Source organism: Chrysemys picta, chromosome 22 (assembly GCF_011386835.1).
Source record: "Chrysemys picta bellii isolate R12L10 chromosome 22, ASM1138683v2, whole genome shotgun sequence".
Lineage (NCBI taxonomy): Eukaryota > Metazoa > Chordata > Testudines > Emydidae > Chrysemys > Chrysemys picta.
The window spans coordinates 16602595-16619179 of record NC_088812.1 but is presented as its reverse complement, the minus strand read 5'-3'; the positions used below and the strand labels follow the sequence as shown (position 1 = coordinate 16619179).

Below are 16585 nucleotides of genomic sequence, written 5' to 3'. Positions count from 1 at the left end.
CCTGTCTGCATCCTGTAAAACTTGCCCATACCGGTATTGCCCTGGCCTCTTCTTTTGTCATTCAGTGTTGCACGCATTCTAAAACAATATGCATTTCCGCACCTTTTGGGGGCGAAGCCAGACTTTGAGGCACCTGCTCCCCTACTTGGTGTAAACTTTGCTTGTGCCAATCAGAAACGAACACAAACAGGTTTTGGGCCCCGTCCCCTATGACACTTCTATGATGTCATAGTTGGTACTTTATGGGCCTGCCTGCCATGTGTAGGCAGGGAGAGGAGAAAGAAAAACGAATCCTGTGTATCCTGTGAACACCCATAACCGAGCCTGATCACCTCGAAGCCTCTCTCTCAGCTCACGTGTTTCAAACAGAGTTTCTACGTTTGCCGGTCGTTATGCGTTGGTTTGTATTTGTAAGTATCACTTATTACTAAATGCTGCATCTTTGTTTATAAATATCGTTAGTAGATATTTTAGTCATTGTGTGTTTTAAGTTTCATTAACTCTATTAGCTAATCAAACGCTGCTCCCTTACCCCTTGTAATTATCCCCAATAAAACTTTAAATTGATTAATTTTAGTTGTGTGTGTGTGTGTGTGTATGTGTGTGTCTGCAGTTTGCATCGTGACCCATACTCTCCTTGCATCCCTTACCAATATAGTCTATTGCCACATGCAGCCTGGTAAATAACAGGCCTGCATTTTCTTTCGCCCCTGCGTGCCCGTGGCAATCCACACTATTCAGGCTGTGAGCTCCTTGGGGCAGGTACTATCTATCTTTCACTATGTTTTTATGCAGCGCCTAGCACAATGGGGCCCTGATCGCAAGTTTCCCCCTCTAGTCGCTACCGTAATGCATGTAATAAATAGCCATACTAATAACTTCCCAGTGATCGGTTTCGTTTCAGAAGATAAAATCCGGAATCCTGTTGGCTAAACGCCTCACCTTAGCACCGGCAGCTCCTGCTTCTCCTTTGGAGCCGTCTAACCCAGGGTAACCCTAGGGAGAGAAGCAAAGTCGTGGTTACTCTCCCAGCGAGCTCGAGCAAAAGGAAAAGCCGATGCTGCACAAGTCATAACCACACGTGCTTACTCTGTGACCTTTGACTCCTGGGAGACCTGGGGTTCCTGGGAAGCCTCGCGCACCCTGAAACGAAAGAAAGGGGAGTCAGTCCAAACGAAAGACAGCGAATAGAGAGGGGGGCAAAAACCGATCAAGTTTCTCCAGTATGCTCAGATGTTATATTATTAACAAGCTCCAGGAACAGGAAGTAAAGGGTTCTTACTGTGCTTTGTTGATCAGGGTAACATATAGGGCCAGATTAGACTGACATATAGAATCAGATTATGGGGTAATATATAGAGCCATATTCCAGTAATATATAGGGCCGTGTAGAGTAATATAGAGAGCCAGATTAGGGTAACATATAGGGCCAGATTAGGGTAACATATAGGGCCATAATGGGTAATATGTAGAGCCAGAACAGGGTAGTCTATAGGGCTATCTCCTCAACAGGGGTAAATCGGGGGAGCTATGCCAACTTACACCATGGAGAATTGTCTGTGACGGGCTTGAACCAAAGCCCTGCCTCTGAATTGCCGTGACCGTTGGGGAAGTTCAGCAGCCCACTGTCCCGATCATTAGTGGGCAGGGACTTAAATCCGAGTCTAGTCTTTGGTCTGAATTTTGCAGCCCTGAGCCCCCCTCTGGTGGTAACAACCTGACGTCTCTTTGGCAAAAATCATTAGGGTTTTTAATGGTTCATTTCCCCCAACTTCTCCTGGTTAAATAACAAAGGAGACAAGAGAGCTGGGCTGGTGACTGCGGCCTTCCTGCCATCCAGCCATGCCCCTGGGACGCATCGGTATCTACTGGACTTCAGAGCCTGGAGCCCTATACCTGAGGGCCAGGGGATCCGCGTTCACCAGATTTGCCGGGTTTGCCTGCTTCGCCCTGAGAGAGAAAGAGAGAGAAGAAAATCCCTTAGCTTCCTTCAGAGCGATCTTGGAGCAAGGCACAGCCTAGCAAGAAGCAGGGGGCAAAACGCTCTGCTCTGCTCACTGATGCCTTCCGTTTTGCACGCTGGCTGCTTGCCTTCCAGCCAGCTTTGATGTCAGTTGCTGGCAGAAGCTACCCTGCAAGAAACGAGTGGCTCCAGAATACTTACATCATCACCGGGTTTTCCAGGGGGTCCGGGAGGCCCTCGGGGACCCATTGGACCCTAGAAGGACAGACAGAGCGAGTGTGACATGTGCAAGGCAGGCAGGGCATTCAGAGAGAATCAGAACCTTTTTTAATTGCGGCACAACCATCTATATCATCAAGGGGGTCTGGGGGCTTGGGGTCGTCACACGAAGAGGCAAGAGGTAATTCGGCTAATGGGCTTCGAAGGCAACATTATCTCAAAGGGGAACTACAAATCACCTGCCTTTTTGCTGGGTCTGTGGGTTGGGGACTCCCAATATTCCGCACTGGGGCTAGGCAAAGAGTTATGGGGGAAGCTCATGAACCCTTCCAAAAAAGACCGAATCATTCAGGCCCAGCTAAAACCAGCCTCCCTGGGAGCGTGCATATGGCAGACTCCAACATCACTCTCCATCTCAGAAGAGCCCAGGTTCTGGGAGTCCATCCCCGGGTTCAGGTGGCCAGAGAAAGCCGGCAAGGGAAGAAATTGGCCAGTAAGGTAGAGGAAGAGAGAGAAGTCCAGCTACTTTCCCAAGCGGCCTGTGCTCTGTGCCAGCCTGGGATGGTGTCGTGCTGTCATGTTTACATCACACTGCCGCATGGTGACATCACACACTGGAAATATCAGGGTCAGGGCTTTGCTGAACTGGGCCACTGAGCCCAGGAGCAGGTTAGCCCTGTTCCCCCCACTGCCCCGGCCACAAGCTGGAAACTTTCTCTGGAAATCTACAGCAGCCAAGTGGCTCCTCCCAAATACCCTCTGCTTCCCTGGGCGGTGTGCAATAAACAGAGCTGTAAAACCTCTAGCGGCGAGCTTGGCAGCTCTGAAAGGCTAAGCGGCGTTGGCCTGGAGGGGAGACCTCCAAGGAAAGCTACGACTTCTGTAGGAAGCAGGATCAGTGAACCAGCAGAGGGGGCTCTTCTCTGTGCGTCAGCACTGAACCAATGGTGGGGCACTGTGTTGCCAGAGGTGCCCTGACGGGACGCAAGAGCGAAGTACTCCCCATTAAAGACACTGCCATGTGTTTTGTTAGAGCAAGGTTGTAGACTGCAAATGGCAGCTCAGACTGCCTGCCTAAAGCCAAGCTTCTCTTGGAATGGATATTCCTTGATCCCAGTTTTGGACTCTACCCCGTAGCATTACCCCACTTAGCGCCAACTTGCTAGGGGTTTACGTAACCTACCTTCCAAAGCCCCACCCCGGCCCTTGGAAGAAGATTCCACCGCCTGACCCATCTCACCGTCAGGAAGTTTCTCCTGACATTCATCCCAATTCTAACTCCCTCGTTAATTTCCTCTGATTGCTCCTCGTTGGGATAACCCCCTGGAGCAAGCGAAACAGGCCCGATCCTCGGCTGGTGTAACTCAAAGTTGGCATCCATGGAGATACATCGATATAAACTAGCTGTGGATTTGACCCCCGCGCGCGCTGATCTGAGGACAGCTGCTCCCACTTATGGAGTGTCTAAGTCAGAAGAAACAAGAGCACTGTACTCATGGGACTGTTTTTATCTCCCTCTCCTTGGCTCTTGCTCAGCAAAGCTCTTTGAATCCTTTCTCTTAACCCAACGCCCCCTACACCCAATCGATCTTCTTTGAACTCCCTCCAATTTGCCGATAACGCTCAACCCCCAACTGGGTAAAGTCATAATAGAGCACCGGTTCTCCTCTATTTCCATACCCCCCCCACCCTCCGTTGAACCGGGATCTACCTAGCCACCCCGCCCCCAACGAAGAATGGTTTGGCTTCAACCCTTTGGGCTGGCATAGAGCTCCTGGGCAAGTCACTCAGTCCAGAATCCTCAAAGGTGGGAAATCAATGGGAGTCTGGTGCTCCTTTGAAGATCTGAGCCTTAGTTCTCAGTTCGGCAGCCGTAAAATGGGATTGACACCACTTCCCTACTTCAGAAACTCAGAAGCTACCGTGGTGGGGGCTGAATAAGTACCACGGATAGATCCACCTACTCCCTGCATTTAGCAAGGGCCGGGTGGGTCGTGACCCCCAGGTTAAGAACCATTGTGCGGAAGCATTCGAGAAGTGTTCTAATCTCCCTGCCCTAGGATGTCTCTGCAGATGCAGCTCCAAACTGCACGGCCTGTTTGCATTGCAAACGCCTGTCCAAATGGCTGATGACCTTGCCTCTCTGTGTCTTTTAACGTGGTCGGTTCCTCCCTCCCCTTAGTTGGCTGGGACGAGGACTAAGGAGGGATGGGATGAAACTGAGCAAGAGGAAAAACTGAGGTTGGAACATTGGAGGGGGGAAAATGTCCTGATAGTGAAATCTGCTATAGGACGCTTCCAGGGTAAACAGTCGAAGCCCCACTGCTTGGCAGGACTGGAAAAAACCCGTTAGCATAAAGAATGACCCAAAACAGGCTAGGGTGAGGAATGGATTAGATGATCCTTTACTGTGGTCCTTTGGAGCATTCCTACCCCATCCCTGACCAATGGATTAGCATTTGTTCACGCTGCATCTTAGGTTGCTATTTTCCAGGTCTATCACAAATTTTTCCCGTTCCTGACTGTTGTTTGCAACTCTCCCAAATGTAGTCTCATCTCCCAGCCTCATTAATGGGCTGTTTGCCTCCCAGACCATTAATGTAGAGATTATACAGGACTGAATCTAACACCAAGCCCTGTGGTGCCCCACTATATAAATTACCCATGGTCATAGGTGCATGGGTAGGAAGGATAGCCTCGTGGGTGGGGCACTCAGCCATCCTGGAGGCAGGGGGTATCGATTCCCATCTCTGCTACAGACTCCCTGGGTGGCCTCGAGAAAGTCACTTAATCAACCCAGTGCCTCTGTTTCCCTGTCTTTAAAATTGGGAGTTATTTTTCTCTACCTGTTTTAGGATAACATCCATTAGTGTCTGTTAGGTTCCCAGATGCTACAGTGATACCAGCACAGAGCCACATTGAGCGACGCCTTGCAGTCAGTTGTGCCGCTCCAAATCAATGTGAGACAGACACAGGATTAAATACCTAATTCCAGCATCTCCGTATATTACATTGACTGGGCTCCCCTGCTTCCTGTCTCTCCATCACCATCGGAGCTGAGCCCCTTTATCCTTTTGTCATCCTGCCATGCAAAGCGACCGACTGTGTCTGGACTTACAACTCCCCCTCTCCCACCATCACTGCCACCACCACGCAGCTTCTCCAGTGTACAGCGTCAGCGCACATCCTTGTCACGCCCTGTGCCCCTAAGATACACACACCGAGCCTGATTCTCATGGGCGCTAAGGCCCCTTTGCACCACCTGAGCAGTCCAAAGAAGCCTTAAAGTAGGAGTGAGCTAAATGGGCACCCACTTTAGTGGCACCTTACGTGGCCAGGGCAGTGTACACGGGCTTTGTGTGAGTCAGAATCTGTCCTATTAATTCTGTTTCCTTTCTAGTCATCACATTGTTCATCAGCCTCCTGTGCCTAACTTGAGATTTTTCAAATCCACCGCCAGGAATTAGAAGCCCAATCCCCATTAGTTATACTGGGAACTGCGCGTCCAAATCTCTTAGGCCACTTTGAACACCTCGGCCTACGTCTCTAATCTAAGCAATTCCTCAGTCGATCACCCCGGCTTTGATTATCAGTGATATCATAGCGAAGACGCAAAGAAGGGTGAATTTCTGCTCAGAGAAGTTGGCATCGGGGTCTCTTGGTGGAGAGACCTTTTGGAATTCCTCAGGGCAGCTCTAATGTAGGGCTCACGTTTCTGGGACGTTTGCGGGTGCAGCTGGGGTGTTGGCCGTTTGCATGGGTAACTGAGGTGTCAATTTGTGCCGTGTCACGGCCTCTTTGGCCAAAAGCGAAGGTGCTGGTTACTCACAGAAGATCCAGGTTCCCCAGGCTCTCCAGGGTTGCCTTGAAATCCTTGAGGGCCCTGCAACATCCAGCAAAGGAGCCTCGTTAGCCATCTCAAGAATGATGCTCATATATTCGCTATGTTATTTTACCCCCAGCGAGACAGATTGCTCCAGAAAGAGCAGGTACTTACAGGAGCTCCCGATGGTCCCGGAGGTCCTCGCGGTCCCATAGGTCCCTACGTTGGGAAACAAAAATCACCGTCATTAAGAAAATCTCTAAGTCCCCCGCAGTGAAAGGGGGCGAGCGGTTTCAGCTGATGGCCCATAAAGAACAAGGAACTTTCCCCCTCGGCAAGAGAATATTCTGAAATTGTCCCTTTTGTTTTCAGCCCCTCCGGAGACATCACCAAGAACGATTTTTCCTTTTGAAGCTACTTGGAAGGGGAAAAAAAAAAAAAAGGCAGCATGCTTTCTCCTGGACCGTAGCCATGTTTACTAAGCCCTGCTTTTCATTTACTGCTTGCCAAGAAAGACTGGAGAGCAGAAATTTCCTGCTGGAAATCTTGTGGGATCTTGAAGAACAGTAGCTGCTGTCATGCATTCCTCAGCCCATGGTCCAAAAGTTACAGAGACCAACCCCTAAACAAAACGTTCTATAACTTTCCCTCCCGGGAGAGTCTATTTAAACAATCTGGCGTGTGACTTGGGATGCACTGGCAAGCAGAGCAGAAGCAGAAGCAATTAAGTCATCTTGGTGCTAAGTAAATCCTTGGTTATGCAACCGTTTTATAGTAATTTTAGTGGGTTGTGGCTGGGACGCTAGGGACAGAATCTCGGTGGATGAAATTCAGCCTTGACTTTGATGGAGCTGTGCTGAATTCCTACAGCTGAGGATCTGGCTCATAGATAATATCAAGATGTGATTTAATGGCCGGATTTTTCAAGTTGCTGAGCAACCCCCAGCTCCTGTCAACTTCAACCCTAAATATCAGGCCTCCCACAAAGAGTGTCCCAGTTGCTAAAAGGAAGCAGAGAGCTATCTTACCATAGGTCCCTGCATCACACCCAACTGAGCGCCACCAGCCTTCTCATCGAATCCTCCCGCCATCTGAGCAGCAAAGTTCTGCAAACAAGACCAAAGCACAGACGCATCTGAGTGGGATTCTTGTTCATGATCCGTCAAGCCATGCGATGGGCATGCGGGCTGCAAAGTGATCACAACTACTGATATCCTAAAGTTTTTGGTAAAGTATTAATATTGGTAAAGTATTTGGATCCATTAGGAAAAACAGACAAGCCAGTGTAACCTGATAAGCAATAAACCAGCGAACCAAACATTCCCTGTAGCTGAAAAGCAACCATTTCCATATCTCAGAAAAAATCAAAATGAGGCTTTTTAGACCTGTTATTTGCTAGACATCGATTTGTAGTAAATATGCAAAATGTTCCGATATTTCATTTTAAATTTCCTCAGGGTTATTACTTCAGGGTCAGCCTTTTTATCTGGTGATATTTCGAGGGGAGAACTTTCTTTGAAGAGTAAGAAAAAAATCATTTAAAATGGCCAAACGATTTCAGTTCCGTCATTTGCTCTGATTATGTTTTGCTTCTAACAGAGACAGCGAAGGGCACTTTCCAAAAACAGAAATCATTCGGTGTTGTTTTTTAGTTTTTTATAGAAACTGCCCAACAGTTCCTCATAAATCTGGAGTGATTCATTCATCTGAAAGACTAGGAGTTTAGAAAAGTCAGGCACAGTGAATCTAAACATAGTGAACAGCATTTGGGGTAATTAAAATGCGCCTTTCAATGGGGCACCATTAAGTTAAATTTGCACCAAACAATAAGCTTGGTCTTGTACAAGGTAAGACCAACAGAAAGGTTTCCTTGGATTTTTTTTTGAAGCTATCACCTGCCCCCCTACCCCTCCACACTGCAGGGTTGGGCTAGTGCATGGGAATCACAGAGTAAAATTGACCAGGAACAGAAGTGAAGTACTAAAAGATTCCCTTGTGGTATTTGTAGCCTTGGGCTACCTCATGAAAGCAACAGACTAGGAACATTAGTGAAACTTTAAATATTCCCATGCAATGTTTGCTCCCACTCGCTGCAGCTGTGGGCTAGTGCAAAGGGCACCCTAGAGTGAAACTGACCAGGGACAGTGGTGAAATTGACTTGTGTGCCAGTGAAATGCTAGAGCAATAAAGGCCTTTTATTACTGGATGTCTGCACAGTGTCTAACAGCGGGGGTGGGGGCTCAGCAGCTGCAAAACAAATAACTAATGGGGAGGAAGCAAGTTAGATGATAAAAAGTCTTGCATTCTGAATAATCGAAAATGTTGTTATTTAATTTTTCATAGAAGCCCTAAAATGACATAAATAGTCCTATCGAATCAGTGACTCCAGCTGAATTATACAGTATCGGGACACACTCAAAAGGCCCTTTCAATCAGTCTGTGCAGCCACATGTCCTGGATGTGACGGTTCAAAAACAAACAAACAAACAAACAAAACCTGAGGATACTCACTCCGCCAAGCCCAGGGGGCCCTGGGGGACCCGGGAGCCCTGGGGGCCCGGGGTTTCCAGGGGTACCAGGTTCGCCATCTCTACCCCGAGGGCCAGGAGCACCCTACATGGAACAAAGAAGAAAGGTGACTCCAGACAGACACCCAGGAAAAGCTAATTACAGTCTGCGCCCTGATGTGACATGAGTCCTTGGAATGCACAAGGCTCCCAGTGTATGTTATTAATTCCTACCATCTGATTATTTGTAATCAATTATTAATTCTATATGCTCCATTATTGTTATGCATTAAGTATAATTATGAATACCGAGTGGTGCCCCATTCATCGGGATGTCAATGGCCCACAGTGTGTGTTAATTACACATCATTAATTATTATTAATAACTTATCATCAATGACAGATTACCAGTCATTAAGGACTGAGCATCCTTATTAGTCATACAGAGTGGTGCTTTAGTCATCTGAACGTAGGCAACTCACAGAATATAGTAATCATTTTACACATTAATTACATCAATTAATACCACTGTTATGGCGCTTAGTTATTGTTAATATAGCACCGTAATGGAACCGTGGTGCTTAAGATATACAGGGTCCCGGTCCATGACTGAGTCCCCTAGACCTCATCCTCACCACAGATGGCAAGTTCTCTGCCTCGATGAGATTACAGTTTAATCTGAAAGACTATTATTCAGGTGTGAAGAGGCAGTAATATTAAGATGGGGATGTGTCACACTGATGCTTTTGGAAGTATTTTAACCCCTGGTTTGTTTTGTGCTCCGTGTTGGTCGTTTTGTCTTAAACTCACTTTTTCTCCTTTATCCCCACGGTCGCCCCTTGGTCCTTGTTCCCCTGCAGGTCCCTGAAACAGGTGAGACAAGAGGAGTTCAATAGTCTCCAATGTTTTGCCCACAAACATTCAAACAATATGATAGAGAAAGGAAGCTCCTCACCTGTGGTCCAGGTGGTCCTCTTGGTCCTACGACCTGGGTGGGAGAGAGAAACATGGGAAAACTCAGCTGAGAAGGAAGCTCACACAGGAGTCTCTCACCACGTCCTACACGCCACTATGGGAAAGAAATGAATGGAGGACATGCAGAAAACTCAGATTCAAACTTACATCTTTAATATCACCGGGTTCCCCTTTTTGTCCCTGCAATGCAAAGCGGCTGGAATTAGAACACTGACAATTCTGCACACAATTGATGTATGCGATTACACATCCCACCCCCTGCCTAGCCCATTGCTAGACCCATCACAGATAATCCCCATCCTGTGTGTCTGCCCAATCCTGCAAAGAACTGAGCCGAGCACTTCAGCGCGCTCTGCGCTTTAAGCACATGAGTAACTGTCCCACTATCCATACGGGAATAAGCTATACCGTCTAAGCACCGTATAACTGCATCCACACTGCCGGGTGGCACCGCTTTAACTAGACCGGTGTAATTAAAATGGTACAACTTGTGTGTCTATCTGAAGTCTGATTCTGTTTCACTTCCACCAGCCTTACACTGGTGTCACGCCACTGACTCCGGTGGAGTCACTCCTCATTGACAACAGTGTAAACTGAGACCAGAATCCGGAACGCTACACCCATGGAACTGTAATAAAGGCCAAAGAAGGAAACATGTCCCGGTGGTCATGATGAACAATACTAACAATGATCTCACCTTGGGGCCAGGTTGCCCTGTTGAAATGAGAGAGAGAAAGTGTCAGCATCATGAGGAAACCCATCATTTAAGCACACAAAGATGCACACGACAAGGCCTTGGATAAGACGCCAGGGAGGGATGTGGTTGGGGTAACGTCAGTTTCTCCTCTACACCCAACTGCCTGAGTATTGCTGTCACTGCTCTGCTGGAGGGGTGGTAAATTGGCCAGCATTTCACATAGACAGGCAAGGCTTCATGCAAAGCATTGTGGGATAATAGGCTTCCGAATGGCTAATGGCAGGTGGCGAAAATTTCAGATCTATGGTGGGCTAAGCACTTTGCCCTCCCAGAAATGACCGGGGCATGGTTATGAAGCAGCCAAAGAATAATGCACTCAGACAAAAAAGTAGGTTAAAAAAAAAAACCCACCAAAACCAAGGAAAAGACCAAAAAAGGCAGGCGTTAAAAGCTACGTTCAGCACAGGTCCAAATCAACATGATTGCCTTTCGGGGGAAAATGTTAACATTTGCTCTCAACCCTTCGCTGACACTTGCAGGCTCGAAGGCATTTCCTAATTAAAGAGGGGGGCACAAAGGGGGCATTGGAAAGGTAGCCTGTATCAGCAAAGGGTTAAAAAAGGCGACTTCTGCTTTTGATGGAACTAGAACAGAGAAGGTCCTTGAAACAGTGGCACTGAAATAGCTACTGGGCTCAGCTGAGGATCTCAAAACACTTCACAAATGGGAGTGAATTATGCCCCAGGCTGGGGGAGTTTTATTACCCATCCCCATTTTGCAGCTAAGGAAACTGAACATTGCACGGTGAGTTTTTTACAAAGCCAGGCACAGAACTCTGACCTACATGGAGGCCTGGCCTCTCCTTTGTCTCTCAGGACCACCCTTGAACTTGGGAGTTCTTACATAACTTCGGCTCAAGGTCATTTTGGAGGCAGTATTAAAATTAAAAGAAAAGGAGGTTTGATCTTTGCTCGTACCAGAAGGCATGTTTTTATTTCCAAAGCCTTTATTCTAGGTGCTATTCCTATTCCGCTCACCCTGCAATTTCTGACCCCGATGTAGTGGTTAAATACTAAGAAACCAAACCAAAAAAAAATAAAAAATCCCATGCACTATGTACTTAGCACTATCCAGTTTCCGCCTTCATGGCTTAGAAATCTGCGGACTGTGGATTTAAATAAGGCTTCTCTGGTGCAGAGAGACTTGATTCACCGTCAGGGCAGAGACAGCTTTGGTGCTGTCTTGCCACCTTGGTAATGACTACGATATCTTTAGAATCGGGGCTGTTGGACTAATTGATTATGTTAATTATCTTTCTTCTCATCTGTGATTTGACCAAACTGTTATTTCAGACCTTCTACAGCCTAGGCAAAGAGACAGACCCAACTGAGTCCATGAGAAGTGGCCTTTCCTAGCGAGGTCTCATGGATGTCCCCGTCTTTTGCTGGGTGCTCATCCATTGGGGGCTATCGATCTTTGCAATTATCTCGAGTAATTTATTTATGGAAGGGAAATAAATAAATTACGACCGCTGACAGCAGGTTGGTCAGTTGGGCAGATAGGGCAGCATTCTCCGAAGGGGATCTCGGGGCTGGGACAGTCTCTCATTTCTTCGCAGATTATCTCGTCGCAGAGGATAGTCCCAGTGTCACAGACACAGATCCGGCAGGGCTCGGGTTTCCACACATCCTTATCACTATACCTCTGCCCATCCTGCACACAGCTGCCTGCCTCCTCTGTGCCAAAGGGAAAGGAAGGGAAGGGGGGAAATGAGACGCGGTGGGAGGGGAGGCAAAAGGGAGAAAACCAAAAGGGGGAGAGAGAGAGAAACAGGGTCATACCATCAGCATCAGTTACAGCAATCCCATAGCAATTGCAATAGGGCGTAGAAATAACCCCCCACATTCACGGTCCAAGCCAGCTCCCTGCCAGCTCCCAGGCGGGACGGTTCTGGTTCTCCCATCTTCCTTAGACATCTCACAGATTAGTACATGGATCTCTTGGCCACTCCAGAAGCAGAGCAAAACAAAGAGGCCTGATCATAGCTCTTTGGCCTCCCCAAGAGGATACTATGAGGAAGCACTGTCCTAAACGCCCAGAGCCCTTCTGCTGTTGATGCAGCTGTAAGGTTCAAGGCTTCCCACCTGGCACTTTCTTAATTTCCCATCCCCGTCACTTTCGCTGAGCGAAACTGACAACGCAACCGTGCCCGTGAGTCAGGTAGAGTTCGTAGCAGCCACAAGCCATGTCCACTTTGGTCACACTCAGCTCAGCCCTCTTGTGCCTCCTTCACAACCCCCCTGTGTCTCTTTTCTACAGGGGCCTGTGCGCTTTTCCAGCCCACCAGGCCTGAACTGGGTTTCACACTAGTTCTACACTGGTGTCATTCCATTGGCTCCAGTAGAGTTACTCTGGATTTATACCAGTGTAGATAGGCAGGAGAATCAAGTCTGGATTCCCTTTCTTGGCGCTGCCAGAAGGGGCAGGGTTACACCAGTCCGCTTTGTTTAACCTCATCCCACCAGAAAAAAAAATATAACTGGGGAAAAGGTGGAGAGAAAAGTAACAAAGAAAGTTCTTTAAATGCCCCCTGGCCGCTTCTGGAATGCGCACTGCAGACCGAACCCTGGGATGAAGGAACAGCAGCAGCCCTGGCTCAGTCTCTCCGGGCAAAGGCTGTTTTTCTAATCAAAACACCATCAAAGAAAAACAAACTGAATCAAAGTGAAACCTATGAATGGGCCAAGGAGCCCGGGAGGGCGACGGGGGAGAATGGCTGCAGCCATGGGGGGCACTTGGGGGGGAGCCACAAAAGGAACAAGCATCCAACTGCCGTTGGGAAAGTTCATTATAATATTATTCCAGTTATAACAGCTCAATAGAAAGGGTTCTTGATAAGGGGAGACCCATAAAAAATATAAGTGCCTCTTTGACATCTGTTTCTCTCCCCCCCACCCCCATCCAAGTGAATGTCTGAAGCAGTTGAGATGACAGGGGGGGTCTTTGTGCAGGGAGCTGGGGCACCTTGGGGAGCCCAGGGGACCCTTCCTCTCATGAATGGGCCTTTTCTCGAGCACACACAGAGCTCAATTCACGTTGCGCTGTCAGGAACCCGTTTAAATAAATAAGGGCAGCATTTCAACTCCATCTGGAAGCGATTGCTGCCAATCTCCCCTATGCAAACAAACTGCTCACAATGGGGAATTGAGTTCCCTCCATGACCTGCAGAAAACTTTTGCAGATGAGCCTCCCAAAAGAGCTAAAGCCATCTGAGCAGAAAATAAGTTCCTCTCCTGGGAAACTGGGTGCGCCTTTGCTTTAGAGAAGAATAAAGCACGAGGCATGCTCGGTTATGCCCTTTCCTTGTGCTGAAACACCTGAGGAATCTGAGCACATGCTGAAGGATGCTAAACATACTTTAATCTAAACTAGAGAGGGCAGACAAGGCGGGAGATGGCAGTTTAAAGGAACCACTCTGCTAAGTTTCGGTGTACAATCAATTTTCCTGCGGGGAAATCATCCTTTTACAGCAGACGTAGGAGAGAATTCATTAACCGATCAGCATCATTTTACCAGGAATAGGAAAAGGAAACAGAATCACCCGTTGCTACAAATAGACTGATTCCCAAAGTGCAACCTTCAACTTCTGAGGTCTCTTGGGGTGTATGCGGTGTAGGGGCTGGAGATAGAGGTGCTGCTGCACCCCCGGCTTGAAGTGGTTTCCATCCTATCCAGGGTTTACAGTTTGGTTCAATGGCTCTCAGCCCCCCACCACTATACAAATTGTTCCAGCTCCCCTGATACGTGGTCGGATGGAGGTGTCTCACTGGGAAATCCTACAAATCCAATCCTTTTGTTACGAACTAAGCAAACTGAAAGCGGCCTAGCAACTCCTTTGCGCCTGAATGGGAGGAATTTCAGCTCCTTTTTTGCTGGAATCTCAGGCTGGTTGTGGGAAAGACAGCATGGCCCAGAAGCAGGCGAGCAAGGAGGCATTTTCAGGCTCTCTCTCTCCCCCTGCAATTGATTTACAGTCTGGAGCATATGGAGACAGGGATGGAATTCAAGCAATAGGAAACCTGCCCAAACAAGTGGGGGAAAAAAATCCTTTCTACCTAATAAAGTTTCCAGCTTCCAGGCTGAATAATATGCCAGACCAGAAATTTTTCCGGGGTAGGGGGAAGGGCTGGCTGTGCATTGGACTTTAATGTCACATCCTGCAGCTATTGCACAAGATGATCATTTTGTTTTTTAAAAAAATGGTAAAATGTTGGGGGGCAGGGAGTGGGAATGAGCTCCCCCACGTGTCCCCTTGCTTTCCTCTTTGGGTTCAGATTTGAGGGAGGGGGTTGGAGGGTGAAGGAGAAGTTGGACAATCTATCTAGTATGTCTGGCATGTCTCTCATCCTCCAGGTGGCCTCCTCTAGGGGGGGAATCTCCTTTCTGATCCTTAAACAAAAAGTCTGTTAGCTATCAACTTCTTCTGCACCTTACTCACCAGCCCCAACTGAGAAGTGGGTTGGGGTGGGGAGGAAAGTTAAAGGCTGTACAAAGGTCTTTCTTTGTAAGTCTCAGACTCTGGCTTGTCTGTCTCGGAATGTCCCCTTTGTCTGGCTCCCCCGGTGAACCCCCCCATCCCACTCAGCTTTGTTGCATTAACTCTTTCACCGCTGCAGGAGGCGGAGAGATATTTTGTTCTCCCTTTGGTGGGTTCTGATCCGACCGGGTTATATTTGCCACTGAAAGCCCCTTTCAGGGTGGAAATCAACTCAAGGAAGGGGATGGAAGCCAAAATAATACACAGGAGGGGATTCACGACTGCAATGCTCTTCGAAAGCAACCGAGCATTACAACAAATAGGAACGCGCTTCTTCACCAATCAGTATTTTGTCATTGCTCAACAGTGAGCCTCGTCCAGTGTCCAGAATCCAGAGAAGGTACAAAGTGGGAGAAAAGACAGATCTAAAGAGGAGCAACGGAAAACACTGAGCTCAGGATCAAATACCAGGAGAACATGAGGCCAGTTTTCCAGATCTTAAGGTACTTATCTTTTCAAGCCACTTCTCCCAGGTCTGCAACACTTGCTCTGACCACCCCCTCTTTCCCTCCCAGAAGCAGCGATTTCTCTCAGTGTGTCGCTCTTTCTTCCATAGCTTTTGTGTCGAATTCCCCCCCCCCCTCCCCCTTTCAGGATCAATTTTAAAGAAGAAAAAGGTGCAACTTACGGATATCCTCATCCTGACATCTGACAACGGCTAGTAAAATGACCTGGGTGGCTGCGAGCAGCACTACAGTCCTTGAAGTCACAAAGCTGAACATGTCTAAATGTTAGACATGCAGGACCTTTGTGTGTGGAGGAGAGAAAAGGGAGGAGGTTGGTTTCCCCAGTGACTACCGAGCCTTCATGCAGCCGATTCCCCCTTATTTTTTGGAAACAGCAGGAGAATCCAAGGTACCTAGGCCCCAGCAGAATCTCGGCACCGTCTGCTCTGGGCCAAGGCACCGCAGTTAGATGGCCCCTCTGCCTTCTAGGAGCCGGTGTATATGCCCAGATCTCAGTCCTCCCCCTGCCCCCCAGCTGCGCTGTAACCTGAGCCCCGAGCCCCGTCCCCAGGGCTGGAGACCCCTCCTCCTGCCAGCGCTTCAGCGCAGCTCTGGAGCCAAAAGGGGCACGAAGTTAGGGAGGGAAAGGAAAGGGAGGGGAGGGTCCTACCTACCCCACCTCCTCCCCGAGGAGGCGCGGCGGGCAGCGCGGTGTCTCTCCAGACGCACGCAGGGATGGGGCAGGGAGAGCGGCTCCCGTCCCTCTCCAAAGCGCCGCGCCGCGGATGAAGTTTTCCCAAGCTCCCCAAAGGCGCCCGGCGCGCCGCGGGGGAGGCAGCGGGGGGCCAGGAAAAGCCCCGCTCCGGGGAGGACGCGCAGCTGGGAGAGGAGAAGTCTGGGGAAGTTTCCGCCGAGGTTTCCCGGGCCCGTGCGGTGCAGCGGAGGATGCGGAGCCACGGGGGCGCGGCTGGAGCTCGGAGGGGTCTTTGGCCTCCCTCCCGGCTCCGGCATCTGCACCGGGGCGCGGTGCATCCTTCCGGGGGAACGTTCCGCTCTCCAGCACCCCCGCCCCGCTGCCAGTCAATCCGGTGTCACTCCGCTCGTTCCAGGGCAGAGGCTCCGGAGTGACAGCGGTGCGACTGAGTTCACAACCTGGCCTTTCGTTCCGCTATGTCCCAGCCCACACCACGGCCCCCCCGCTCTTCCTTCGCAGCCCAGACCCCGGCTCCCTCTGCTCCCCGCTTCCAGCCCGGCTCCCGGACCTTCTGCCCTCCCCAGCTCTCAAGCTCCCCCACTCCCCTGTCCAGTACTCCGCAGGTGGCGTGGTTTCTGGAGGTGATTTGCAAATGCAGGAGGTG

At 49.2% G+C, this 16585-nt stretch overlaps 1 protein-coding gene across 2 annotated transcripts in view; it reads right to left on the bottom strand.

Moving 5' to 3' along the window:
- The window catches only part of COL2A1 (collagen type II alpha 1 chain), a 75178-nt gene extending 59539 nt beyond the window's left edge, over positions 1-15639 (bottom strand). Inside the window, exons 1-14 of one of the 2 annotated variants that reach the window (XM_005291904.5) lie at positions 15410-15639; positions 11714-11920; positions 10185-10201; positions 9635-9667; positions 9468-9500; positions 9323-9376; positions 8517-8618; positions 7034-7111; positions 6180-6224; positions 6012-6065; positions 2165-2218; positions 1897-1950; positions 1090-1143; positions 943-996 (exon numbers count right to left, since the gene is read on the bottom strand). In XM_005291904.5, coding sequence (XP_005291961.2) covers positions 943-996; positions 1090-1143; positions 1897-1950; positions 2165-2218; positions 6012-6065; positions 6180-6224; positions 7034-7111; positions 8517-8618; positions 9323-9376; positions 9468-9500; positions 9635-9667; positions 10185-10201; positions 11714-11920; positions 15410-15503 — 933 coding nt within the window. In that variant the 5' untranslated portion in view covers positions 15504-15639. The remainder of the gene's footprint in view (positions 1-942; positions 997-1089; positions 1144-1896; positions 1951-2164; positions 2219-6011; positions 6066-6179; positions 6225-7033; positions 7112-8516; positions 8619-9322; positions 9377-9467; positions 9501-9634; positions 9668-10184; positions 10202-11713; positions 11921-15409) is intronic. The other variant, XM_005291905.5, reaches the window with a different exon arrangement.
- Positions 15640-16585: the final 946 nt, after the last annotated feature.